Raw genomic sequence first — 26,585 nt, forward strand, 5'->3', positions numbered from 1 at the left:
CAGCTCTGTTCGGGGGGTGAATGCCCACGCGGCTTCCGCCTGCACCACCAGGCCACTCACTACCCCGGTGCTGCCTCCATTTTCCCAGGTGCGGGCAGCTCCGCCCTGCTCGGCCATCACTGAGCCCATTTGCTTGGCCTGGCGCGGGGCTTTCCGGACCCTGCGGGCTGACCTCCTCTCCCACTCCCTCCGCGGTTCTCTGGCAGGGCTGGGGGTGTGGGGCGTCCCGACCAGTTTTGGGAGGGCTAGGAAGTACGGGCGGGCCGACTGTCACTCCACCACACCCTGGACTCCGGCCCCGGTAAACTTCCTGTTACTGGGAGGCAGATACCATCTCTGCGACCACCAGTTTGGAAAAAAGCCTAACGAATTTCTGGTTGGGAATAGTGCGGTAGGAGAGTTCCCAGGTCCGCTTGAACCTGCCGGAGAGCAGGCTGCAGGCGGGCACTAGACTAGGTTTATACCGGGGGGATACAAAGGTGAACAAGACCCGAGAAAGATCTACACAGTGCTACAAAGGCACCCAGAGAGACCGGTCGTCTGTGCCTAGCAGAAACCTGGTAGACTTCCTGGGCGAGGCGGTGCTGAGCAGGGTCTTGAAGGCCCAGCTGATAGACGAGGGGCGCAGAAGACACGCCCCAGCCCAGCACAGTGTTCACAGAGGGGGGAGACGTGCGGCCAGGGAGGCGGAGTCTCGACAGAAACCACACACCCGGTGGGGTCGCCACTGCACGATCTAACAGCCTGGGCCAGAGCACACGGAAAGGGGAGAAGTCCTGTACAGAAAGTGAAAGCTCAACAGAGATCACACACCCTGTGGTACGTGATCCACCAGCCCAGCAGAGTACAAGCTGACCAGAAAGGTGGATCCCCGGAGAAGCCCAAGACCCGAGGCAACCACACACACAAGACACTAGAGGCCAACTGAGCAGTCACGGCGGGAGCCATACCAAATTGGCAACCACAGCAACATCCTAGTTAGTCATTAGTCTTAAACCGGTGGACTGTGAAACCCCCTGCAACAATGAATAAACACCAAAAAAAAGACACCAGAAATACAAAAAATCAAGAAAGTACACCACCAAAAGTTAATAAATCTCATACTCTAGATCCTATAGAACAAGAAGCCCTTGAAATAACTGACAAGGAATTTCGAGTGATAATTCTAAGGAAACTGAATGAGATACAAGAAAACTCAGCTAGACATCATGATGAAATGAGGAAAAGTATACAGGATCTGAAAAAGGAAATATACAAGGAAATCAATGTCCTGAAAAAAAATGTAGCAGAACTTGCTGAACTGAAGAAGTTATTCAGCGAAATAAAAAACACAACGGAGAGTTTAACCAGCAGGCTTGTCGAAGTTGAAGAGAGAACCTCTGAACTTGAAGATGGGCTGTTTGAAATAACACAAGCAGACAAAAAGAAAGAAAAAAGAATCAAGGACATGGAAGAAAATCTGAGAGAGATATCAGACAACCTCAAGCGCTCAAATATCCGAGTCATGGGTATTCCAGAAGGGGAAGAAAATGGAGATTCCATTGAAAACATATTCAAAAAAATAGTGGCAGAAAACTTCCCAGGTATAGGAAAAATCACAGATCTTCAGATCCAGGAAGCTCAACGATCTCCAAACGTATTCAACCCAAAAAGGCCTTCTCCAAGACATGTCATAGTCAAATTGGCAAAACTCAGAGACAAAGAGAGAATCTTAAAAGCTGCAAGAGAGAAGCGTCAAATCACCTATAAGGGAGCCCCAATCAGGTTAACATCAGACTTTTCATCACAAACCCTAAAAGCTAGAAAGGAATGGGATGATATTTTCAAAATACTAAAAGACAAAGATTGCCAGCCAAGAATACTCTACCCTGCAAGGCTATCCTTCCGAAATGAGGGGCAAATAGTATATTTCTCAGACAAACAAAAACTGCGGGAGTTCACTACCACAAGACCACCCTTACAAGAAATCCTCAAGGGAGTACTGGGTTTGGTTCCTGAAAAATAACTACCACTGCCATAAAAACCTAAGAAAAATCTAAACCCGCTAGTACAATAAAAATGGCATTCATGAAGAGAAAACAAGCTAACAAAAACACTATCTACAACCTAAGGAACCAACAAACAAAGAAACCAAACAGTAAATCAGAAAGCAAGAAACAAAAGACACCTAAGACAACCAAACAACCAATAAAATGCTAGGAATAAATCAACACCTTTCAATAACAACTCTTAATGTTAAAGGCTTAAATTCCCCAATTAAAAGACACAGACTGGCTGACTGGATCAAAAAACAGGACCCAACTATATGCTGCCTACAAGAGACCCACCTCACCCATAAAGATTCACACAGACTAAGAGTGAAAGGATGGAAAAAGATTTACCATGCAAACAGAAAAGAAAAACGAGCTGGAGTGGCTATTCTTATATCTGACAAAATAGACTTTAAACTAAAAACCATAAAAAGAGACAATGAGGGACACTACTTAATGATAAAAGGACTGATCCATCAAGAAGACATAACAATCATAAATATGTACGCACCCAATGTTGGAGCAGCCAGATTTATAAAACAAACTCTATTAGACCTAAAGAAGGAAATAGACACTAATACCATAATAGCAGGGGACCTGAACACTCCACTGTCAATATTAGACAGATCATCTAGGCAAAGAATCAGTAGAGAAACACAAGATCTAAACAAGACTCTAGACCAATTGGAATTGGCAGATATCTACAGAACATTCCACCCAACAACCTCAGAATATTCATTCTTCTCATCAGCACATGGATCATTCTCCAGGATAGATCACATATTAGGTCACAAATCAAGTCTCAGTAAATTCAAAAAAATTGGAATTATCCCATGTATCTTCTCAGACCACAATGGATTAAAACTAGAAATTAATAACAAACAAAACTCTGGAAACTATACAAACACATGGAAATTAAACAGCATTCTACTTAATGACATATGGGTCCAAGAAGAAATCAAGCAGGAAATCAAAAAGTTTATTGAAACTAATGAAAACAATGATACATCATACCAAAACCTGTGGGATACTGCAAAAGCAGTATTGAGGGGAAAATTTATTGCATTAAATGCTCACTTCAGAAGAATGGAAAGATGGCAAGTGAACAACCTAACACTTCACCTTAAAGAACTAGAAAAACAAGAACAATCCAATCCTAAAGTTAGCAGACGGAAAGAAATCATTAAGATCAGAGCAGAACTGAATGAAATTGAAAACCAAAAAACAATTCAAAAGATCAACGAATCAAAAAGTTGGTTTTTTGAAAAGATAAATAAAATTGACAAACCATTAGCATGGCTAACAAAAAAAAGAAGAGAGAAGACTCAAATAACAAAAATTAGAAATGAAAAAGGCGATATTACAACTGATTCATCTGAAATACAAGGAATCATTCGAGACTACTATAAACAACTGTACGCCAACAAATTTGAAAATCTGGAGGAAATGGATAAATTTCTGGACACACACAAGCTCCCAAAACTGAACCGTGAAGACGTAGAAAATCTGAACAGACCAATAACAATAAAGGAGATTGAAGCTGTTATCAGAAGGCTCCCAACAAAGAAAAGCCCAGGACCAGATGGATTCACAGCAGAATTTTACCAAACATTCAAAGAGGAATTGACACCGATTCTTTACAAACTATTCCAAAAGATTGAAACGGACGCAAATCTCCCAAACTCATTCTATGAAGCAAACATCATCCTGATACCAAAACCAGGTAAAGATATAACCAAAAAAGAAAACTACAGGCCGATATCCTTGATGAATATAGATGCAAAAATCCTCACTAAAATACTAGCAAACAGAATACAGCAACACATACGAAAAATTATTCATCACGATCAAGTGGGATTCATCCCAGGGAGGCAAGGTTGGTTCAACATACGCAAATCAATAAATGTGATACACCATATTAATAAACTCAAACACAAGGACCATATGATCATCTCTATAGATGCTGAAAAAGCATTTGATAAAGTTCAGCACTCATTCATGACAAAGACCCTCAATAAGTTAGGTATAGAGGGAAAGTATCTCAACATAATTAAAGCCATATATGACAAACCCACTGCCAATATCATCCTGAATGGGGAAAAGCTGAAAGCTTTTCCTTTAAGAACAGGCACTAGACAAGGATGCCCACTCTCACCACTCCTATTCAACATAGTGTTGGAAGTACTAGCCAGAGCAATCAGAGAAGAGAAGGAAATAAAGGGCATCCAGATTGGAAAAGATGAAGTCAAACTGTCCCTGTTTGCAGATGACATGATCCTATATATCGAACAGCCTAAAACCTCTACAAAAAAACTGTTGGAATTGATAAATGATTTCAGCACAGTAGCAGGATACAAAATCAACACACAAAAATCAGTAGCATTTCTTTTCTCCAATAGTGAACATGCAGAAGGAGAAATCAAGAAAGCCTGCCCATTTACAATAGCCACCAAAAAAATAAAATACTTAGGAATTGAGTTAACCAAGGAGGTGAAAAATCTCTATAATGAGAACTACAAACCACTGCTGAGAGAAATTAGAGAGGATACAAGAAGATGGAAAGATATTCCATGCTCTTGGATTGGAAGAATCAACATAGTGAAAATGTCCATACTACCCAAAGTGATATACAAATTCAATGCAATCCCCATCAAAATTCCAAAGACATTTTTCTCAGAAATGGAAAAAACTATTCAGACATTTATATGGAACAATAAAAGACCACGAATAGCCAAAGCAATGCTCAGCAAAAAAAATAAAGCTGGAGGCATAACACTACCTGACTTTAAGCTATACTACAAAGCTATAATAACCAAAACAGTATGGTACTGGCATAAAAACAGACACACTGACCAATGGAATAGAATAGAGAATCCAGAAATCAACCCACACACTTACTGCCATCTGATCTTTGACAAAGGCACCAAACCTATTCACTGGGGAAGGGACTGCCTCTTCAGCAAGTGGTGCTGGGATAACTGGATATCGATATGCAGGAGAATGAAACTAGATCCATACCTCTCACCGTATACTAAAATCAACTCAAAATGGATTAAGGATTTAAATATACACCCTGAGACAATAAAACTTCTTAAAGAAAACATAGGGGAAACACTTCAGGAAATAGGACTGGGCACAGACTTCATGAATACGACCCCAAAAGCATGGGCAACCAAAGGAAAAATAAACAAATGGGATTATATCAAACTAAAAAGCTTCTGCACAGCAAAAGAAACAATTAAAAGAGTTAAAAGACAACCAACAGAGTGGGAGAAAATATTTGCAAAATATACATCTGACAAAGGATTAATATCCAGAATATATAAGGAACTCAAACAACTTTACAAGAAGAAAACAAGCAACCCAATTAAAAAATGGGCAAAAGAGCTAAGTAGGCATTTCTCTAAGGAAGATATCCAAATGGCCAACAGACATATGAAAAAATGCTCAACATCACTCAGCATCCGGGAAATGCAAATCAAAACCACATTGAGATACCATCTAACCCCAGTTAGGATGGCTAAAATCCAAAAGACTATGAACGATAAATGCTGGCGAGGCTGCGGAGAAAAAGGAACTCTCATACATTGTTGGTGGGACTGCAAAATGGTGCAGCCTCTATGGAAAATGGTATGGAGGTTCCTTAAACAATTGCAAATAGATCTACCATACGACCCAGCCATCCCACTGTTGGGAATATACCCAGAGGAATGGAAATCATCAAGTCGAAGGTATACCTGTTCCCCAATGTTCATCGCAGCACTCTTTACAATAGCCAAGAGTTGGAACCAGCCCAAATGCCCATCATCAGATGAGTGGATACGGAAAATGTGGTACATCTACACAATGGAATACTACTCAGCTATAAAAACGAATGAAATACTGCCATTTGCAACAACATGGATGGACCTTGAGAGAATTATATTAAGTGAAACAAGTCAGGCACAGAAAGAGAAATACCACATGTTCTCACTTATTGGAGGGAGCTAAAAATTAATATATAAATTCACACACACACATACACACATACACACACAAACCGGGGGGCGGGGAGGAAGAAGATATAACAACCACAATTATTTGAAGTTGATACAACAAACAAACAGAAAGGACATTGTTGGGGGGGAGGGGGGAGGGGGGAGGGAGGGAGGTTTTGGTGATGGGGAGCATTAATCAGCTACAATGTATATCGACAAAATAAAATTAAAAAAAAAAAAAAAAAAAAAAAAGAAATGAATGACTGAATTGGAAAAAAAAATAAAATAAAATAAAAAATAAAAAAAAAAAATAAATAAAAAAAAAAAAAAATAAAAGTGCTCACAGAGAGAATGATCAGGAATTCAGGTTGAAGAGCGTCAGTTTTTTCCACCAGTCTTAGGCAGCTAAGGGGGAAAAAGCATACAAGTGGAGTATATTTCTTACCAATTTGAATAAAATGAATCATCCACACATGGTATAATGAAGAAAATGTATGTTTCTTATCTTCAATGTGATTAGGGAAGTTACGTGTAATCAGGAGACATTTCAAACCTGTCTCTGAGGAGACCAGATACCGCCAAGCAGGTTTTGATCAAATTTTATGCATTTTATTTAGAACAACATAAAGGAACCCCCACATTGTCAGAACTGTTTCCAAATTGCTCAGCAAGGTGGAGTTTCCTCACTGGCTCTATGGGCACTTTAAGCATCGGAGAATCAGGAAGTTGCCCTTGTGAGTTCCTGCAAGTGACAGAGGAGACGCCATGGACAGGTCCAATGAGACCTTCCCAGTGATGGGGTTCATTCTCCTGGGACTCTCAGCCCACCCAATGCTGGAGAAGATGTTCTTTGTGCTCATCCTGCTGATGTACCTGGTGATCCTGCTGGGAAACGGGGTCCTCGTCCTGGTGACTGTGTCTGACTCCCGCCTGCACACGCCCATGTACTTCTTCCTGGGGAACCTCTCTTTCCTGGACATCTGCTACACGACCTCCTCAGTCCCCCTCATTCTTGACAGCTTCCTGACCCCCAGGAAAACCATCCCCTCCTCAGCCTGTGCTGTGCAGATGTTCCTGTCCTTTGCCATGGGAGCCACAGAGTGTGTGCTCCTGGGCATGATGGCGTTTGATCGCTACGTGGCCATCTGCAACCCACTGAGGTACCCCGTGGTCATGAGCAAGGCTGCCTATGTGCCCATGGCTGTCAGCTCCTGGGTGGCTGGAAGCACCACTGCCACAGTGCAGACATCCCTTGCGATGAGGCTGCCCTTCTGTGGGGACAACGTCATCAACCACTTCACCTGTGAGATCCTGGCTGTCCTGAAGTTGGCCTGTGCTGACATCTCCATCAATGTGATCAGCATGGCGGTGGCCAATGTGATCTTCCTGGCAGTCCCTGTCCTGTTCATCTTTGTCTCCTATGTCTTTATCATTGCCACCATCCTGAGGATCCCCTCTGCTGAGGGCAGGAAGAAGGCCTTCTCCACCTGCTCCGCTCACCTCACAGTCGTGGTCGTCTTCTACGGGACCATCCTCTTCATGTATGGGAAGCCCAAGTCTAAGGACCCACGGGGGACAGACAAGCAGGACCTTCCAGGCAAACTCATCTCCCTCTTCTATGGGGTGGTGACCCCCATGCTGAACCCCATCATCTACAGCCTGAGGAACAAGGACGTGAAGGCCGCTGTGAGGAACCTGGTGAGTCAGAGACGCTGCAGCCAGTGACGGTGCAGGGTCTGATGCGTCTATTCTCCCTGGCTGCTCCCACCTGAGAGTTCCCAAGGATGAGATGAAGAGCCAGCTTCATCAGAGGGTGCTTAGGGAAATCCCGTTACACGGAATCTCTTTCCATGGAAAGGCTCTGTGTGAACCGGAAGCACTTAATGCAACTCCACAAAAACGTATTCTTGTTCGTCTAGCCTTGTAGTTCTCAGCAGTGTGACGGGCACTGAACAAACTGATATCAAGGAAAGGTAACTATTCAAATCCTTATCACTTAACTAATGAAAAGCTCTAGTCTGGAGGTCTTCAATCCAATTGCCCCTTGGCTTCTGTCATTGAACATATTTGACTGGGTCCTTGCTTTTATGTTACCTTTCAACTCCTCCTAGTCCAAATTAAATAACAGTAATTTAAAAAAATTCTTTTTCTTCCTTGTTTCTTTCTCCTTATTGTCATGTTAATTCTTAACATTGTTTTCTGATGTTTTCGCTCTCCACGTTTCCAAAATTAACCTGCAGCTTCCTCTTGCTCTTGTTCTCACTCAGGGTTCCAACCAGAAAATCATTCGTGCTCTCAGAGCAGAGAGGGGAGTGAGGAAGGAGGGGCAACACCGACGGAAGGAACAAAGGCTCGGGCCTTTTTGCTTTTCCCTTTTTGAAAATATTATTCATCCCTGGGCTCTGTCCATAGACAGCACTGGCCTCCCATGGGTCATCAGAGTAGTGTGAAAGTTGACATCTGTCAACGAGGATCAAATGAATTCTATCACCCACCTGACCTGGCTTGACCAAACATGCTGCCAAGTGGTGACCATCACTTGCTTTTCCACCTATATTCCCTAAAGCCATATAATTGTCAGAGGGAGACGTTTCATTTTTTAATTGCATTGCACCATCCCATTAAATAAATATACCATAATTTATATAATAATATAGTTTAAACGATATTTCATAACAGAGAAAAAAACGATCTTAAGAATTTCTCTCTTTTGGACTTTATGTTACAGCACCAAGAAGTCCTTTTCCCATTCCCTCACGATCCCTGAGCCACTGAGCCACCTTATCTGAGGCCAGGGATGGGGCCGAGCCAACAGGAGTTCACATATTCTTTAAAAATCTGCTCCCTTTCCTTTGCCATAAAATATGTTCCAATCTAGTCTGAAAACAGCAGCCAGAGAAATGGGTGAGAGTTGCATTTTCAGGTCTTTGTTCTCTGTTTGGGTAAAATCCACAAAGGACCATCTCTTGAGTATATGAGGCAATTTAAAGCCCACTCTGCTGTTGGGACCCTTCTAGTCTCTAAAGCGATTTACAATTTAGAAATTCAAGTGACAAAGTTAAGAAACATTTATACTTTTGGGATTATATCCCTGAGATCCAATTATTCTAAAGTTCCCCCACAAATACTGTCTTCCCTCCTTCCCTCTCTTCCTGTCCACTCTTCTGAGCTATTGAAAAGATGAGAGAGGAAGGGTCATCCTGGCCCTGCTGGAATAAACCCCCAGTCAACGAGAACATTCACCGGAGCCCATGACAGGCCTGAAAGAATGTGAAGCCCACTGCACAGGACAAATCCTTATAGTTCAGTACCCTTGCTCATGTCCAAATTCAAAATATCAGGATCTCAGGGCTGATAGAAGCAAGTGACCTAGAAAGTCCCCAATTGACTGTATTCCACCAATAGCTTGTAAGCTCCTACCATGGGCCAGGTCTTTATAGGGCATTAGAAAGGGTCACAAATGAATCTAGTCATGGCCTCACCATGAGGGTGTCCCAGGCATAGCAGCTGTGGGCTTGAAAAAGACCAGTTGGCTGCAGAAGTGGTGTCCTGTCATGCACACGTGAGTCTTTTCCTGTGTGTGCATGAGTGTGTATCCTGTATCTGTGCATTTGTGAGAGCATGACTGGTTTACCACTGGGATCTGGGAACCTCCACTTCTGAGATCCAAAGCTGAGAGCTGTGGTTGACCGGGCATCAGCCAGAAGCATCTTCAACTTGGACTACTGCTTTCTGATACGCTATGGTTTCTTCATGACATTCTAGTTTTCTCCTTCTCATTTAATCCTAATGCTGGGGCTGGTGGTTGGAAGATGCATTGAGCTCTCACTCCGCAGATGTGCTTGGTGTACAAGACGAGCATGCCCACATCAGGAAAAATGAAAGACTTGGGCAATCCCACCCATCTCTTCCACAAGTGAAACACACCTGCTGTGTGCACGGGCTTCTAAAAACCGTAGAATCAAATACACGCCACATTTGTAGTTGTAAATCTTCATGGCTTGCACTGAATTTTTTTCTATTTGTGAAATATATTGCACATATAGAACAGTGCAAAAGGCATATGTGTGCTGTGTAAGGAAAAATAGTAAAGCATACACCATGTACTTCCCTTCTTTAGTCCCGACCCCCTACCCCCAGCGCTGCTTGGTGATTCTCCCACGGCTGAAGGAAACATCGACACTGAACCAGAATCAGGGAACCTCAGAGCTGGGAATACCTTGAGATCACTGTACAGTTGTGGAAACTGAACCAGGGAGGAAGGGACTTGCCCTGGAGCACAGCCCATTTGGGGAAGAGCCAGGATCAGCACCTAAACTTAACTCCTCATGGAATTACTCCGCTATTGCATCCCTGAAAACCCTGGACATGTTCACAATTTTGTGACGACAGACTTCAAGGGAGTTTATCTACTGAAGTGGAAAATGGTAGGGCAGGGAAAGTGAGTTAGTGAAGAATACATTTTCAGTAATTGCATCCCCCAAACTCCCTCAAATGTAATTCTTCCATCTCCATGGAGTGCTATGGAGTGATCTCTAGGAAATATTATTGGGTGAAAAAAGCAACGTGGAGAAAGTGTGTATCGTGTGCTTTTTTTGATTTAAGTGGGAAAATATGAGTGTACCTATACATTACATTTAAAAAATGGAAGGATAAACTACTGAATTTGAAAAATGGTTATCTATAATCCAGAAAGGTAACAGGATAAAGTGGAAAGGACAACAGCTAGATTTCTTTTAGTATATCTTGTCAATAGATTTGACTTTCGACCCATGTATTTTCATAATTAGAAGACAAAAAAAGCAAAATTTAAAACAAAATGAAACCTATATACCAAGTTGTGCAGCTACAAGAGAGGAATTATCCCAATTAACTGTAAAATCTGTACATATCTATCTGGAATTGAGGAGAAAAGGAACAGAAGACAAATAAAACAAAAGTGAGAACAAGAACAAAAGTTCTTCAGAATATTAAACTTTTTTCCGTATTTGTATTGGTGAAATAGTGTTGATGTTATTATTGAGACTACTCTGTGTATGTTTGGGAACTAACACAAATGAGCAATTATGCTGGTATTAGTGAGTACCAGAAGAAAACAGATTACCCAACAAGGAAAGGCTCGCACTACCAATGGCCTTCTGCTCTGCAGCCCGAGATGCGGAAGTGAGTGGAACAATGTTTACAGAGTTCCAAGGGAAATGGTTACGAGTCCAAAATTCTGCACATATCTGACATTTGCACAGGTATGAGTGTTAAAAGGACATTTGCTGTCATGTGAAAACAAAGCAAGCATAAACCCCTGTAATCTGTTTCTGAAAAAGATATTCGGTTTAGAAAATTTTCTCAATAGACATTTAAAGATAAATTATCAAAAGGATGAGAGAGACACAGTATAGAAAATACAATAGAGATCAATGAACTGCATAAGACCCATAAAGCCCGACTAATTCTTGATGCTGAATTTTCAGATTCCATTACCCATGAAAAGTAGAAAAAACAGTCAAAAGCATGATCCCAAACTTTCAAAGAATGGATACTTTCTGTATTATCTGTGATCTTTAAGGGGATATAAAAGTAGAGAGACCTTGCCGAATCATTTAATGCTTAACAGTTAGCTCCAAGAGGGCAGTAATTATATCTGTCTCGTTTATCCTTCTGCCCTCCCTACCAATTACAGTGCTTGGTAAACTATAAAGGCTCAATAAATATTAAGAATTGAACAAGTATTCTGACATCAAAACCTAACAAAGACCATTCAAAAAAGAATTCAAGAAAGAAAATTATTGATATAAATGAAAAAATTTTTTACTGAATATGAGCTGAGGAAAGCCAGTATGTAATATGCATTACCAAGTGGCACTTTCTCAGGAATAGCAACATGGTGCAGCAGCAGCAGAAGTCTTGTTTTTAAAGTTTTACGACAGAGAACTTCCAACCTACACCAAAGCAGAAAGAACAGAAAAGTGCACTCTTAGGTACCCCTCACCCAGGTTCAGTAACGATCACCTCAAGGCGCGTTTTGTTCAGCATTGCCCCCACCCATGTCTCCCAGTTCTGAATTATTTTTAAGCAAATCCCAGATCAACACAGAATTTCGTTCTTAAATAGTTTAGTATGTATCTATAATAAATGATAGTCATTTGTTTAAACACAACTAAATTACCAATGTCACAACTTAAAAAATGTTCTTTGTGATTATAACCAACTATTCAGTCACTGTTCACATTTATCCAAATGTCTTTTAAATGACTTTCTTTTTTCAACTTGTTATATCTTAATCAAAATCTTTATGTTCCATATATTATACTTGGCTGATAAATCTCTTTTAATCTACAGTCTCACCTCCATCTCCTTTTTTCCCATAATCCGCAGGTGTGGGTAACAAGCCGAGCTGTTTGTGTTGGAGAATTTCCCAGTCGCATCCTACGGATCGCCTCCCCGGGATGTGTGTCCAGTGTAGTTCCTGTACATTGGTGGTTAGATCTAGAGACTTGAGGGTATTTTCTTTCTAATGTACTAAAGGACTGATGAGTCCTTTTCACATGACCATAATAGTCTTTGATGGTTTCCTTGTTTTCTGGGATGACAAGATGATCCGGGCTTAACTTTTGATTTTCAGACCAGGAATCAGCCATGTCTTCAGTGAGCTCCAGCTCTTTTATTAGAAGATGATGTTTAGGGGCCATCATCTGAGTTCTCCTTGCTACTAGGTTGTCATTGTTTCTAAGGCTTTTCATGGAAAGAGCTAGCAAATATACTTTTTTTTTTTAAGGTAAACTATGTCTTGAGTTCATACTGATACTTCAGCCTCAAATGGACGTTTACAGTTTCCATGTAACTTCAAAGACCTTACATCTGTATCTCCTTCACAGGCCCCAAATCTTGGTACTCGATAACACCCATGTCATTGTCCATTTGCTTTAGTTCCCAGACATTCACACAACAGTCTCAACAGTAACATCAACACGATCTCATCAATAGAAACACGGAAAAAAGTTCAAGATTCTGAAGAACTTTTGCTCTTGTTCCTACTTTTGTTTTGTTTTGTTTTCTGTTCCCTTTCGCCTCAATTCTGGATAGCTAGGTACAGATTTCAAAGTTAGCTGGGCTATACCTCTCTTGTAGCTACATGATATGGTTTATATGTTTCATTTTGTTTTTCAATTTTGCTTTTTTTCATCTTCTAATTATGAAAATACGTGATTCCAAAGTCAAATCTACATGACAAGATATCTTGAAAGAAGTCTAGCTGTTGTCCTTTCCACTTTGTCCTGTTACCTTCCTGGATTATAGATGACCATTTTTCAAATTCAGTAGTTTATCCTTCCATTGTTTAAAATCTAAAGTATAGGAGGGGCTTCCGGTCAAGATGGCAGAATAGACGGTCCCCAGCGTCACTCTCTCCCACAAATCAATGAATTTACAACTATAAAAATGTAACATCAGCCAAGCTGGGGCCCCTGGAGCTCAGGGGAAGAGGAGGAGAGACCTATGGAACTCACGAAGTCAGGAGAAACCACAATGAGAGAAAGAAAAGCTGCTCTCGGTGTTTCGGGCTGTGGCCGCTTTAATGCTGCAGCACATGGAGCAGGAGCCGGCAGAAGCCGCAGCTGTGTCCTTCACATGGAGTTACTTGGAGGTGGAAGGGGAGAAGAGGACTTTGGTGGCCCTCAGGACAGCAAGACCACTAATAGGGTTCCCATGGATCCATGCAGGAACGAGGAGCCAGAATAGCTGAAAAAGGGGAGCCATTCAGAGGCCAGTGAGTCATTGCAAGGGACTGGTGCAGAGCCCGTCCCATGGGAAGTGTTTGGAGCATGGGTGGTGGGTGAGAGAGGCCCACCGGGAGAACACTGGGACACAGCAAGGACAGCCAATCTGCCACCCAATAAGTGCAGGACCACTCAGAGGAGACTGGTCAGGAATGCAGAATTGCATGGGGTGCAGTTTGATGAAAAAACTCAGGCTCAGATCAGGGTTTCTACACAACCCCAGTGCACCAAGTTCCTGGAGAGCCAGAATTACCTATAAGGTCGACCATTGAACCCTCAGCTGCACAAAAAGCCTTCCCTAGGGAAACAGCAGCAAAGCAGCAATTTAGCTCAACAGCACAGCTCAAGTACTGGTTCCCACAGGAAGTTCCTCTGTGTTAGAAGTAAGCATAGGACAAAAAGTTGGTTCCGGCCCAGGCACACCAGCAATGCCTTGGGGCCCACTACGGGACATGAGGCATGGAGTCGGGGACTGGACCCCCCTTCCCACAACCAGGCTCACCGTGCCAGTGCCTCAGGGCCCATCTAGGGACCTGGGGCATGGAGAAGGGACTGGACCCCCCTCCCATAACCAAGCACACTGTGCCAGAGCCTTGGGGCCCACCCAGGGTCTCAGGGTATGGAGCTCGGGACTGGACCCCCTTCCACAACCAGGCTCACTGCGCCAGCACCTCAGGGCCACACCCAGGAGCCTGAGGCATGGATAAGGGGACCAGACTCCCCTCCTGCAACCAGGCACATCTCGCCAGTGCTTCAGGGCCCACCCAGAGTCCTGGGGTATGGAGCTGGGGACTGGACCCCACTTCCCACAACCAGACTCACCACACCAGTGCCTCGGGGCCCACCCAGGGACCCAGGGCACAAAAAAGGGGACTAGACTCCCCACCTACAACCAAGCACACTGTACCAGTGCCCCAGGGACCTGGGGCATGAAGAAGGGGACTGGACCCCATTCCCACAACCAGGCATATCTTGCCAGTGCCTTGGAGCCTGCCTGGGGACCCAGGGAATGAAGAAGGGGACCAGACTCCCCTTCCACAGCCAGGCTCACTGTGCCAGTGCCTTGGGAACCACCCAGGGACCTGGGGCATGGAGAAGGAGACCAGACCCCCTCTTGCAACCAGGCACACCTCACCAGCACCTTGGGGCCCACCCGGGGACCTGAGGTATGGAGAAGGGGATCAGACCCACATACCATAACCAGGCATACCGCACCAGTGCCTCAGGGCCCACCCAGGGCCCCAGGGTATGGATCCAGGGACCAGAGTCCCTTTCCCACAACCAAGCTCACCTCAGCAGTGCCTTGGGACCCACCCAGGGACCCAGGCCATGGAGAAAGGGACTGGACCCCCCTCCCACAACCAGGCACACCGTGCCATTGCCCTGGGCCCACCTGGGGATCCAGGGCATGGAGAAGGGGACCGGACCCCACTCCCACAACCAGGCACATCTTTCCAGCCCCTCAGGGCCTGCCCGGGATCCCAGAGCATGGAGAAGGGACTGGACCCCCCTCCCATAACCAGGCTCACTGCACCAGTGCCTTGGGGCCCGTCCAGGGACTCGGGGTATAGAGCCAGGGATTGGACACTCTCCACAACCAGGCACACCACCAGCACCAAGGAGCAGGCCAAAAATATCTCCTCCATGTGGGTGGCCCACCACAGCCACCACGATATCCATGGCTGCCGCAAAGGTGGCTAGATGCCACAACCACCACGCAGATGGTCTGCCAGCCACTGGAGTGCATTGACACAAGGAGAGTCACCAGCAGAGATAAAGGAGGAGGATGTCTCTCCCCACAGAGCCCGTTTCAGAGTGACAGAAGAAGCATCTGCTCTATGATTGTATCCGGGGACCTGATCACGCCTCTCAGCATTGGACAGATCACTTGGGCAGCAAATCCACAGAGTAACCATTATTCTTTTGGAGGGAGAGAGGAAATCTAGGGTAATTAGAGGGGGGAAGAAAAAAGGGATAGGGAGGGATTGGACAAGAGGCATGAAGAATAATTACGATTTGTAACAATATATATGCTAGTAATATTGATTTGATCAGCATATCTCAATGTTGAACCCCCCAAAATATGTACAATCAATTTTGATTCAATAAAAAATTTTTTTAAAAAATGTAATGTATAGATATACATACACTCATATTTTACCACTTAAATCAAGAAAAGCACATGATACACACTTTCTCCACGTTGCTTTTTTCACCCAATAATATTTCCTAGAGATCACTCTTTAGCATTCCATGGAGATGAAAGAATTACATTTGAGGCAGTTTGGGGGACGCAATTACTGAAAATGTATTCTTCACTAACTCACTTTCCCTGCCCTACCATTTTCCACTTCAGTAGATAAACTCCCTTGAAGTCTGTCGTCACAAAATTGTGAACATGTCCAGGGTTTTCAGGGATGCAATAGCGGAGTAATTCCATGAGGAGTTAAGTTTAGGTGCTGATCCTGGCTCTTCCCCAAATGGGCTGTGCTCCAGGGCAAGTCCCTTCCTCCCTGGTTCAGTTTCCACAACTGTACAGTGATCTCAAGGTATTCCCAGCTCTGAGGTTCCCTGATTCTGGTTCAGTGTCGATGTTTCCTTCAACCGTGAGAGAATCACCAAGCAGCGCTGGGGGTAGGGGGTCGGGACTAAAAAAGGAGAAGGAGGCAAGCAATGTCTTACTAGAGCACAGACTTTCCTCCCTTCTCAGCAGCCTGCGGGAACACTTTTATTTGCACCCTGCGAATCCTCCAGGAAGCCCAAGGTGTATTATTGCCAGCACCACAGCCACCGTGTTGCCTGCTTGACACAGACAGAGCTGGCTTCTGATGGTCCCATTCTCTTTGAAAAGATCAAAAGATGTCACTTTTGTCATCCAAAATGCTCATCCTCAGGGTCTCTGGGGAGAAATTCATACCCTTTAGCCTAGTCTTCAGTGTCTTCCACGATCTTTATAGACCACTGAATTCCTTCTTACACCCGCCCCTCAGTTGTAATTATACCACCTCAGTGGTAATTATACCACCGCAGCCCCCATTATCTACATCAATGACGAGCCCCACATTCTCAAACGCTTGCCTTTGAGATGTGCCCCGAGCTTGGGATGCCCTCTCCTTCCCCACTCATAACCAGCGAAAATGCTACTTATTCTTTAGGGATCAGCTTAAATATCACTTTCTAGGAGAAGACTTCTCTGATTCTAAGTGAGGGTTAATTGCTTCTTTCTTTGCTTGTCTGTGACATGTTGTTCCTAATACAAATGTAATACTGACATCACTCGGGTTTTTTCTGTTGTGGACATACCAGTCTCTTCTTCTAAACTGTGAGCTCCTTAAGGATGGGGCACACGTCTGGTTTATATCTACCCAAACACCCCAATTGCCTACCATAGAGCTTGGCACACAGTAGAATCTCCATAAATGCTTATCTGAATGAAAGGAACGTGTCCCAGAAATCCCAATTCACGCTATATAGGAAAGAGACATAAGGAAACATTTCTACCAAAAGACACATGCAAGAATACTTATAACCATTGTATTTGTAGTAGCTAGAAACTGGAAATAACCCACAAGTCCATCTACGGTCGAATGGAATCATAAATTATGGCATATTTATTTAATGGAGTGCTGCACTACAATTAAAAAATGAACCACTGATACATGCAAAAACATGAAAGGATCTCACAGATGTTATGTTGCATAGAAAGAGATATCACAAAAGATTACATACTGAATAATTCCATTTATGTAAGGTTAAAAAAAAAGCAAAACTCATAGATGTTGATAGAAGTCAGAATAGTGGTCTTTTAGGCGAGGGAGGGAAAAAGGGGAATATAGTTGGGGACACGAATATGAGAGGCTTCCAAGGTACTGGAAAGTTCTAAGTTTTAACCTGCGTGGGAAGTACATGGTATATGCTTTACTATTTTTCCTTACACAGCACACATATGCTTTTTACACTGTTCTATATGTGTAATATATTTCACAAATAGAAAAAAATTCAGTGCAAGCCATGAAGATTTACAACTACAAATGTGGCGTGTATTTGATTCTAAGGTTTTTAGAAGCCCGTGCACACAGCAGGTGTGTTTCACTTGTGGAAGAGATGGGTGGGATTGCCCAAGTCTTTCATTTTTCCTGATGTGGGCATGCTCCTCTTGTACACCAAGCACATCTGCGGAGTGAGAGCTCAGTGCATCTTCCAACCACCAGCCCCAGCATTAGGATTAAATGAGAAGGAGAAAACTAGAATGTGGTTAGAATGTGGTAAAGAAACCATAGCGTATCAGAAAGCAGTAGTCCAAGTTGAAGATGCTTCTGGCTGATGCCCGGTCAACCACAGCTCTCAGCTTTGGATCTCAGAAGTGGAGGTTCCCAGATCCCAGTGGTAAACCAGTCATGCTCTCACAAATGCACAGATACAGGATACACACTCATGCACACACAGGAAAAGACTCACGTGTGCATGACAGGACACCACATCTGCAGCCAACTGGTCTTTTTCAAGCCCACAGCTGCTATGCCTGGGACACTCTCATGGTGAGGCCATGACCAGATTCATTTGTGACCCTTTCTTTTTTTTTTTTGTCCTTTTTTGTGACTGTGCTCAGCCAGCGAGTGAACCGGCCATCCCTATATAGGATCCGAACCCACGGCAGGAGCGCTGCTGCACTCCCAGAGCCGCACTCTCCCGAGTGAGCCACGGGGTTGGCCCCATTTGTGACCCTTTCTAATGCCCTATAAAGACCTGGCCAATGGTAGGAGCTTACAAGCTATTGGTGGAATACAGTCAATTGGGGACCTTCTAGGTCACTTGCTTCTATCAGCCCTGAGATCCTGATATTTTGAATTTGGACATGAGCAAGGGTACTGAACTATAAGGATTTGTCCTGTGCAGTGGGCTTCACATTCTTTCAGGCCTGTCATGGGCTCCGGTGAGTGTTCTCGTTGATTGGGGGTTTATTCCAGCAGGGCCAGGATGACCCTTCCTCTCTCATCTTTTCAATAGCTCAGAAGAGTGGACAGGAAGAGAGGGAAGGAGGGAAGACAGTATTTGTGGGGGAACTTTAGAATAATTGGATCTCAGGGATATAATCCCAAAAGTATAAATGTTTCTTAACTTTGTCACTTGAATTTCTAAATTGTAAATCGCTTTAGAGACTAGAAGGGTCCCAACAGCAGAGTGGGCTTTAAATTGCCTCATATACTCAAGAGATGGTCCTTTGTGGATTTTACCCAAACAGAGAACAAAGACCTGAAAATGCAACTCTCACCCATTTCTCTGGCTGCTGCTTTCAGACTAGATTGGAACATATTTTATGGCAAAGGCAAGGGAGCAGATTTTTAAAGAATATGTGAACTCCTGTTGGCTCGGCCCCATCCCTGGCCTCAGATAAGGTGGCTCAGTGGCTCAGGGATCGTGAGGGAATGGGAAAAGGACTTCTCGGTGCTGTAACAGAAGGTCCAAGAGAGGAAAATTTGTAAGATCATTTAGTCCCTGGGATGAAATACCTCTTAAAAGAATCTGTTCTAAAGTGAGCAATGTGGAAATTGAATCCCAGAGAGAAAAAGAGACTTAGTGATTACCATGCATTGTCATTAATGACTGCTGGTTTCCCTGGTGCCTAAGTCTGATATCTTCCTATCAATTCAATGATCTTTGAGTAAAGCTGAATCATCACCACATGCATGCGGGAAAACCTAGAGATCCGAGGAGAGATTTTCTGGTAGTCAGAGCTGTGCAAAGAGATGATGCTGGGTGGGCAATGAGATCCCTTCCCAGAATGAGATCAAGCAGAGCATGGAGAAGCAAGTGGCACACAAGGTGGGACATGTTCAGAGGTTAGAATAGTTAACTGCATGGGTCTTTCCTGTGGGTAATGCAGGAGACAACTATAGGTTGATCTGGAAATGAATGAAAGGGCACAAGGATGGATAAGGTCTCCTGGGAGGGAGCCAACTCCAGGAAACAGGTGATCAACACAGTGAAATTACCCTGGCTGAGAGGTGAGAGAAAACATTGCGCCAGGTGCTCGGGAGCCAGACTTTCCCATGCTGGGCTCCTCTGTATTCTCTCCAGTGAGGCCACACTCTACCATTGCCCAGGCAGCACCAAGTGCAAACTGATGGGGCAGAACCTGTGGTTTCAGAAGATAAGGGCAGATCTCCATTCTCACTTCCTCACATCCAGTCCTCCCTGTCCTTCAAGTTACTCCCTAAAAAGCCTCTCTGATCCCATTCACCACCAACGCACCACATCTAATCCTTTGGGTCACCCATATCTCTCCCCAAGCACCTAGGAGCCCCCTGGTTGTTTTGGAGCCATCTCAGTCCCCTACAAGCACCCCCTTGGCTCTACACACTGAGAGCTTCAGAAGAGTTGGCTGGTGAATGGATGATTGAATAAATATGCTTGAGTTCTGTGGAGATTGTGAGAGAGAACTGGGGAAAATGAATAATTAAACATAAAAACGATTGGGCAGGAGAATGGCCAGACCTAGACCTGTTCATTCCACCACTACCAGACATTGTCAGCCTAAATAACAGACAAAGAGATATTCTCCAAAGAAAATAAATTTATTTGGGAGTGGACATTGTAATGCTGAAGACAGTACCAAGGTAAACTATGGGCATATTCAGGGAGGCAAAGGAAAACAAGTGTTTTTAAAGAAAATATGAGGAAGATTATGTAAGTTATTTTGAAGCAATTATCCGTGGCTACAAGCTTGATAATAAAAATGGCATCATTCCAAGTTTGAACAGGCAGTTGCCAGGCAGATGTCCTCACAGAAGGTTTTTTTTTGTTTGTTTGTTTGTTTTTTATAAAGTTGTGATGGCCTTTGTGCAAGGTTGTATTTTTGCAGAGTCTTTTGTGATAGTTCTTGCTAGCAGGGATACATATGTGAGAAACCTGCCTTCATGGCCTTCCCTGGCTCCATCTGTCAGGGTTTGACACAAGTGACTCCATTTTGATTCTGACAATTTTCACAGCACCAATAGAAAAGGAAGCAATGAGAATGGGAGTCTCATATTTCTCACCAAATTTGAATCAAGTAAATTGGCCACACATGGTAAACCTGAAATAAATTTGTGATGCCTGTCTTAAATGTGATTAGGGAAATTAAATACAAACAGATGGCATTATATACCATTATATACAGGGTGGTCTGAGATCACAAAGAAGATTCTGATTTACTCTTCTGCATTTTACTTAGAACCACAGATGGACCCCTGGATAGTAAGGGCAGTTCTCCAATTGCTCAACAAGATGGGATTTCCTCACCGGCTCATTAAGCAAGTTAGGCATCAGAGAATCATGAAGTTGGCCTTGTGAGTTCCTGCAAGTGACAGAGAAATGCACTATGAACAGGTTCAATCAGAACTCCCTGTGATGGGGTTCATGCTCCTGGGACTCTCAGCCCACCCAAAGCTGGAGAAAACATTCTTCCTGCTAATCCTGTTGAGGTACCTGGTGATCCTGCTGGGCAATGGGGACCATTCATGACTCCCACCTGCACACGCCCATGTGCTTTTTCCTGGGGAGCCTCTCCCTCCTGGGCATCTGCTACACAATATTCTCAGTACCCCTCATACTCGACAGCTTCCTGACCCCTATGAAAACTGTCCCCTTCTCAGCCTGTGTGTTACAGAAGTTTCTCTCCTTCGCCATATGAAGCACAGAGTGTGTGGTCCTTAGCGTGATGTCATTTGATTGCTGCAGGGCCATCTGCAACCCCCTTAGGTACCCTGAGGTCATGAGCAAGGCTGCCTGTGCAGCCATGGCTGCTGGCTCCCGGGTCCCAGTTCTATTCATCTCTGTCTCTTATGTGTTCCTCATTGCCACTATCCTGAGGGTCCTCTCAGCCAAGTAGAGGAAAAAGACCTTCTCCACCTGTTCTGACCACAGTTTGGTTAACTCCTATAGACAATCCTTGTCATGTATGGAGAAGCCCTTGTCATGTGTGGAGACTGCTTGGGGCAGACAAACAGGACCTTTCAGACAAACTCATCTCCTTCTATGGGTGGTGATCCCCAGGCTCACCCCATCACCTACAGCCTGAGGAGCAAGGACGGGGAGGCTGCTGTGAGCACTGCAGTGAGTCAGAAATGCTTCACCCAGGATGATGGAGGGGTCCTTATGGTTCTTGCTTCCTTTTTTTTTAAAAAAAAAAAAAAAAAGATGACCGGTAAGGGGATCTTAACCCTAGACTTGGTGTTGTCAGCACCACGCTCAGCCAGTGAGCGAACCGGCCACCCCTATATGGGATCCGAACCGGTGGCCCTGGTGTTATCAGCACCGCACTCTCCCGAGTGAGCCATAGGCCGGCCCTTGCTTCCTGACTGCTCCTACCTGAGGGCCTGAGAGCATAAGACCACCAGATGAGGCCCAACTTCATCAAAGTTTACATAATGCAAATCCCATTACATAGAAGGGCCCTGTGTGAGTAAGGATGTTTTAATGGAACTTTCCCTGCTTTATTCTAAGCAGCTCCATAAATGTTTATAGTCACTTGTCTAGCCTTTTAGTGCTCACTCTTTGTCATGGGTACTAACCAAACTGAGAACAAGGAAAGGTGGCTCTTCAAATTTTTATTGTTTAGCAAATAAAAATCTCTAGTCTTTAGGTCTTTTCAACTGCCCCTTGGCTTCTTTCTTTGAACCTATTTGAATGGGTCCTTACTTTTACATGAACTTGTACTCCATATTAAGTTGTATCTTAAGAGTAAATACCATCTAAAGTTGTACCTGGTGATGTTTATTTTTCTCTTTATCTATTCACTGCAATAGAAATGCTGAAGAAATGTTTTCTTACATTGTTCTATTCCTATATCTCCATAATTAACCTCTTTCTTTCATCCTCACTGAGGGTCCCCACCAGAAAAACATTCATGCCCTGGAAGCAGAGAGGGGAGTGAGGAAAGTGTGGTGAAAGCTGATGCAAAGGTCAAAGCCTCGTGCTTTTTTCTTCTTCCTTTTTGAAGATGTTATTCATCCTGGGGCTCTGTCCCTACACAGCAGTGGCATCAAATGAGTTATCAGAGTAATGTGGAAACTGAGATCTGTCGAGGAGGATCAAATGAATTCTATTAGCCACCTGACCTGGCTTGACCAAGCGTGTTGCAAAGTCACAGCATCACTTGCTTTTCCATCCGAGAATCCCTAGAAGCACATGGTAGTCAGAGAGAGGTGAAGGGACACCCACCAGGGGCCGTCTAAGAATCACCAGTGAGGGGTCCGTACTAGCTCCCAGTAGTGATCAATCCAGAAGTCCAGTTAAAAGAATGAGCAGGAAAGGAACTGATATCAACCCAAAAGAGAAGAACAAAACTAAAAATAAAATAAATGGCCTTTGCTGAAAAAGAATTGATGCAGGGAGATGAAGAAACGGTTAAGTTTTGTTTTTTAAATTCTCAGTAGTATTTTCAGTGTTATCAAGAGGTTATCAAATCAACAGCTGTCTACAAAAAAGAGTCTAGGGGAAAAAGTGGCCGAAAGATAAAAACTTTTGATTGGAAATAAAAAGAAAACATTATTTATCAAATGAAAGTCAATGGCAAGCAGTAGAAAAATAGAGAAGGCAACACTAAAAATACTTTTTTTGAATTCAAAAGCAACTTAAATTGTTTGCCTAGACTTCAAAGGAAAAAAATACAAGATTAAAGTTATTTGAGAAAAGATGAGAGACATAAAAGATGTGCCACGGGGATCCATCATGGAATTTTACAAAGTGAGAACACAGATGGAAACAAAAGCTTTCTCCTAACAGGGGTACTTTTAGGTCTTATATCAAAAAGAGCTCACTAATTTCCAGGTACAAACTGTGGCAAAAGACATAACCTACACAGATTCAAGGATAAGTTTTGATTTCCACATGTGGCAGGATATTTCTACAGACTTTTTCACAGAAGAAAACAGGTTACTTAACAAGGAATGAGACTCTGACTGCCACTGGCCTGCTCTGCAGCCCTAAGTGTGGAAGTTGGTGGAACAAAGTTAACTGTTCTGAGGCAAATGGTTTGAGGCCATAATCCTACACGCAGCTGACCATTGCACAGGTATGGGGGTTAAAAGACATTCACTGACACGTGAAAGCCCAGAAAGCACACATCCCCGTATTTTCCTTCTGAAAAAAATTGCTTTGGGAAGTTCTCCCCTTTACTGTTTTACAAACAGTAAAAAATAAATAATTGAAAAAATGTAACAGAGGTGCTATACAAGAGGTAGTGGAGAATGGTGAAATACAAACAATGGAAAGACCGGTAACGTCTTCCATTGTTCATAATTCTTGATATTGAATTTTTAAAGATTAATATATGAAGGAATTATTAGAAAACATATAGAGGTAAACAGTGACAGCAAAAGCAATGGTGTGACTCCAGCTACAACTCTGAATGACTTCATCATGCTGGGAGGTGGGGAAAGAGAGGTAAAGTTACAGCCTACTGATGGCCTCCTCTTAGGAAGGATGCAGCGAGAAGGGGTTCTTATGAAAATAATTCATTGTATTGACTCTGAAATACAACAGAAGTATTCATATGCTCGTTAAAAATTTAACTGCAAATACCAGTAGACTAGTACTAGGATGAAGACTTTTCAAAGAATTAGAGAATTATGAGAGAACAAAGAAAGTTGATCAATTGAAAAGGATCATTTGTAGGATCTGAGCAGACTAAAATCAGCATATATTAAACAAATAATGCACGTTACCCATTTGCGTTTTTTAAGGAATTTCAACCTTTCTAACATTAGGAACACTAACAGTTTTATTACCGCAATCCACTTCATTTATAGATTTAAGAAGAAAAAGGGATCACATCAACAAGTATTGAGAAGTCATTTGACAAAAGTTTACAGTTACGGCTTTTGTTAAACCATCTTTGTCATGAATGAAAATATCAGAACAACAGCAAATAGCACACGACGGCAGAACAGCGGCCTTGTGCCTAGGAACTGGATAGCACATCTGCTAGTATCATTCTTCAGGGCTTACCTAATGAAACCCGACAAGGAGAAGAAGTAAGGAAAATAAACACTGAAAAGAAAGAAAAGAACAAAACTATTCATGGATGATATGTTGCTTATCTAGAAAAAAACGTAATCAAATGCAAAACTATGAGAAACTAAGAAGAAAGTACAGTAAGGCACTTGTATATCATTCACAGCAGCTATAAAAACTTTAAAGTACCTACATAAAAATGTATCAAGAAATATGTGAGGCCCATATGAATAGTATATATTTATAATGATCATACATTAACAGGAGAAATAAAAAAGGTATCGTCTTGATTTTGGAGGGGGAAATGCCCTGAATGTAAGTCTCGGGGCAGTCTTCGAGTATCCCCCAAGTTCCCTCATTTAGAAGCCTTTCTCTCCGTTCTACTATGTTGAGATGACCCATGCTCCATTCACTTTCTAATCCCTAGATTAAGTGTATGCTCTAAATTGGGAACAAAGGTCCAAGCCCAGGGCTCATAGGCAAACACAAAGGCTTGCTGCTCAAAGGTTCTCAGAAGCAAAGAAAACCAGACTCGACTCCAGCCCTTGCTTTTGGAGAAAACCAAAGTTTAGACCAGACCACTGACAAGAGGAGTCTTTTAGTCTCTGAGTATGTGCTGATTAATTTCTAACTTGATTACTTCCAGTGACCACTTTTCTCAATTTAGGACAATCTCTAAATTCTTCAAGAGATTAGAGTACTTAATGAAGGTTATCACAAAACATGACCACAACAAACATCACAGATAATCATGGACAATATGTGAAGAATGGAATCACCCAAATAGCTTCAACCAGATTAGCACAGAGAGAAGGTATTTAGGGAAAAGGCCAGGTGAAGAAAGGGAGCTAACTGCCTCTTCTGACAGGTAGCCCCTCCTCAGGTCCAGCCGACAGCGGCCAGGCAGGAATGCAGGAGTGGGGAAGGCAGGGAGCTGCTCCCCTGCTGCAGATTCTGGGTTTACTTCTGGTATCTGCAGAATTGAGGTGAGTGTCCCCCAAAATTTTAACAGTATAGGGATAGGTATTATGAGGGCCAAACAAAATGTGTTCCTCAGCCAGATTCGGCTGTAGGTTGCCAATTTGCAATCTCTTCTATAAGCACACGTAAATCACAGTATTGCTGGAGTTCCTAAGAATGACCTCACAGAGGCCAGTTACATTCTGCTCTGCACACCTATTTTTTTGTGGGGAAACTGCTCCCTCTTGTTCTTACCATGTGATTCTAGTGGGGCTGTCAATATTAGTACCCTATCCCTCAGCCATAGCAACTGGTCTAGTAGAAGGCATGTAGCCTTAGTCAGACTAATCAGAGCCATTCCTCAAGGTTTTTCTAATTGGAGCAAGAAAAGAAGAGGTCCTGTATTAGCTTTCTATGCTGCATAGCAAATCCCCAAAGTCTTAGTGGCTTAAAATAATACAGGTTTATTGTCTTGCTGTATCTGTGGGTCAGGAGTTCAAGCAAGTCCTCTGCAATGCTGCAATCAAGGCATTGGCCAGGGTTCGCTTCTCATCTGGAGGCTCAAATAGAAGAAATGAATCCGGCTGCTGACAGCTCTCTTCCTCAGCATATGAGAAAGCCTGTCCACCAGAGTTTAAGATTAAGCCAGGAAAAGACAAGTAGAGATAGACAAAAAACAGATGAAGGAACAGAGAGTCCTAATGACGTGTTTAGTTTCTGATCACAGCTGTGCATGAGACTGAATCCACCCTTGAACTTCTCAGTTATATGAGCATTAAAATAAAGTTCATTTTGGGACTAAACTGGGTGGAGTAATTTTTCTTTCTGGCAACTTAGAAAGTCCTGATAAT

General features: G+C 43.2%; 1 protein-coding gene and 1 pseudogene across 1 annotated transcript; both read left to right on the plus strand.

Moving 5' to 3' along the window:
• The first annotated feature begins 6,772 nt into the window (after nucleotides 1-6,772).
• LOC134365819 (olfactory receptor 13C7-like) lies at nucleotides 6,773-7,732 on the plus strand. Its single transcript, XM_063082123.1, has one exon. The coding sequence runs from the start codon at nucleotides 6,773-6,775 to the stop codon at nucleotides 7,730-7,732; it is 960 nt and encodes a 319-aa protein (XP_062938193.1).
• Nucleotides 7,733-21,168: 13,436 nt separating this feature from the next.
• On the plus strand, nucleotides 21,169-23,748 carry LOC134365584 (putative olfactory receptor 13C6; annotated as a pseudogene).
• Nucleotides 23,749-26,585: the final 2,837 nt, after the last annotated feature.

This window comes from Cynocephalus volans, chromosome 17, assembly GCF_027409185.1.
Source record: "Cynocephalus volans isolate mCynVol1 chromosome 17, mCynVol1.pri, whole genome shotgun sequence".
NCBI lineage: Eukaryota > Metazoa > Chordata > Mammalia > Dermoptera > Cynocephalidae > Cynocephalus > Cynocephalus volans.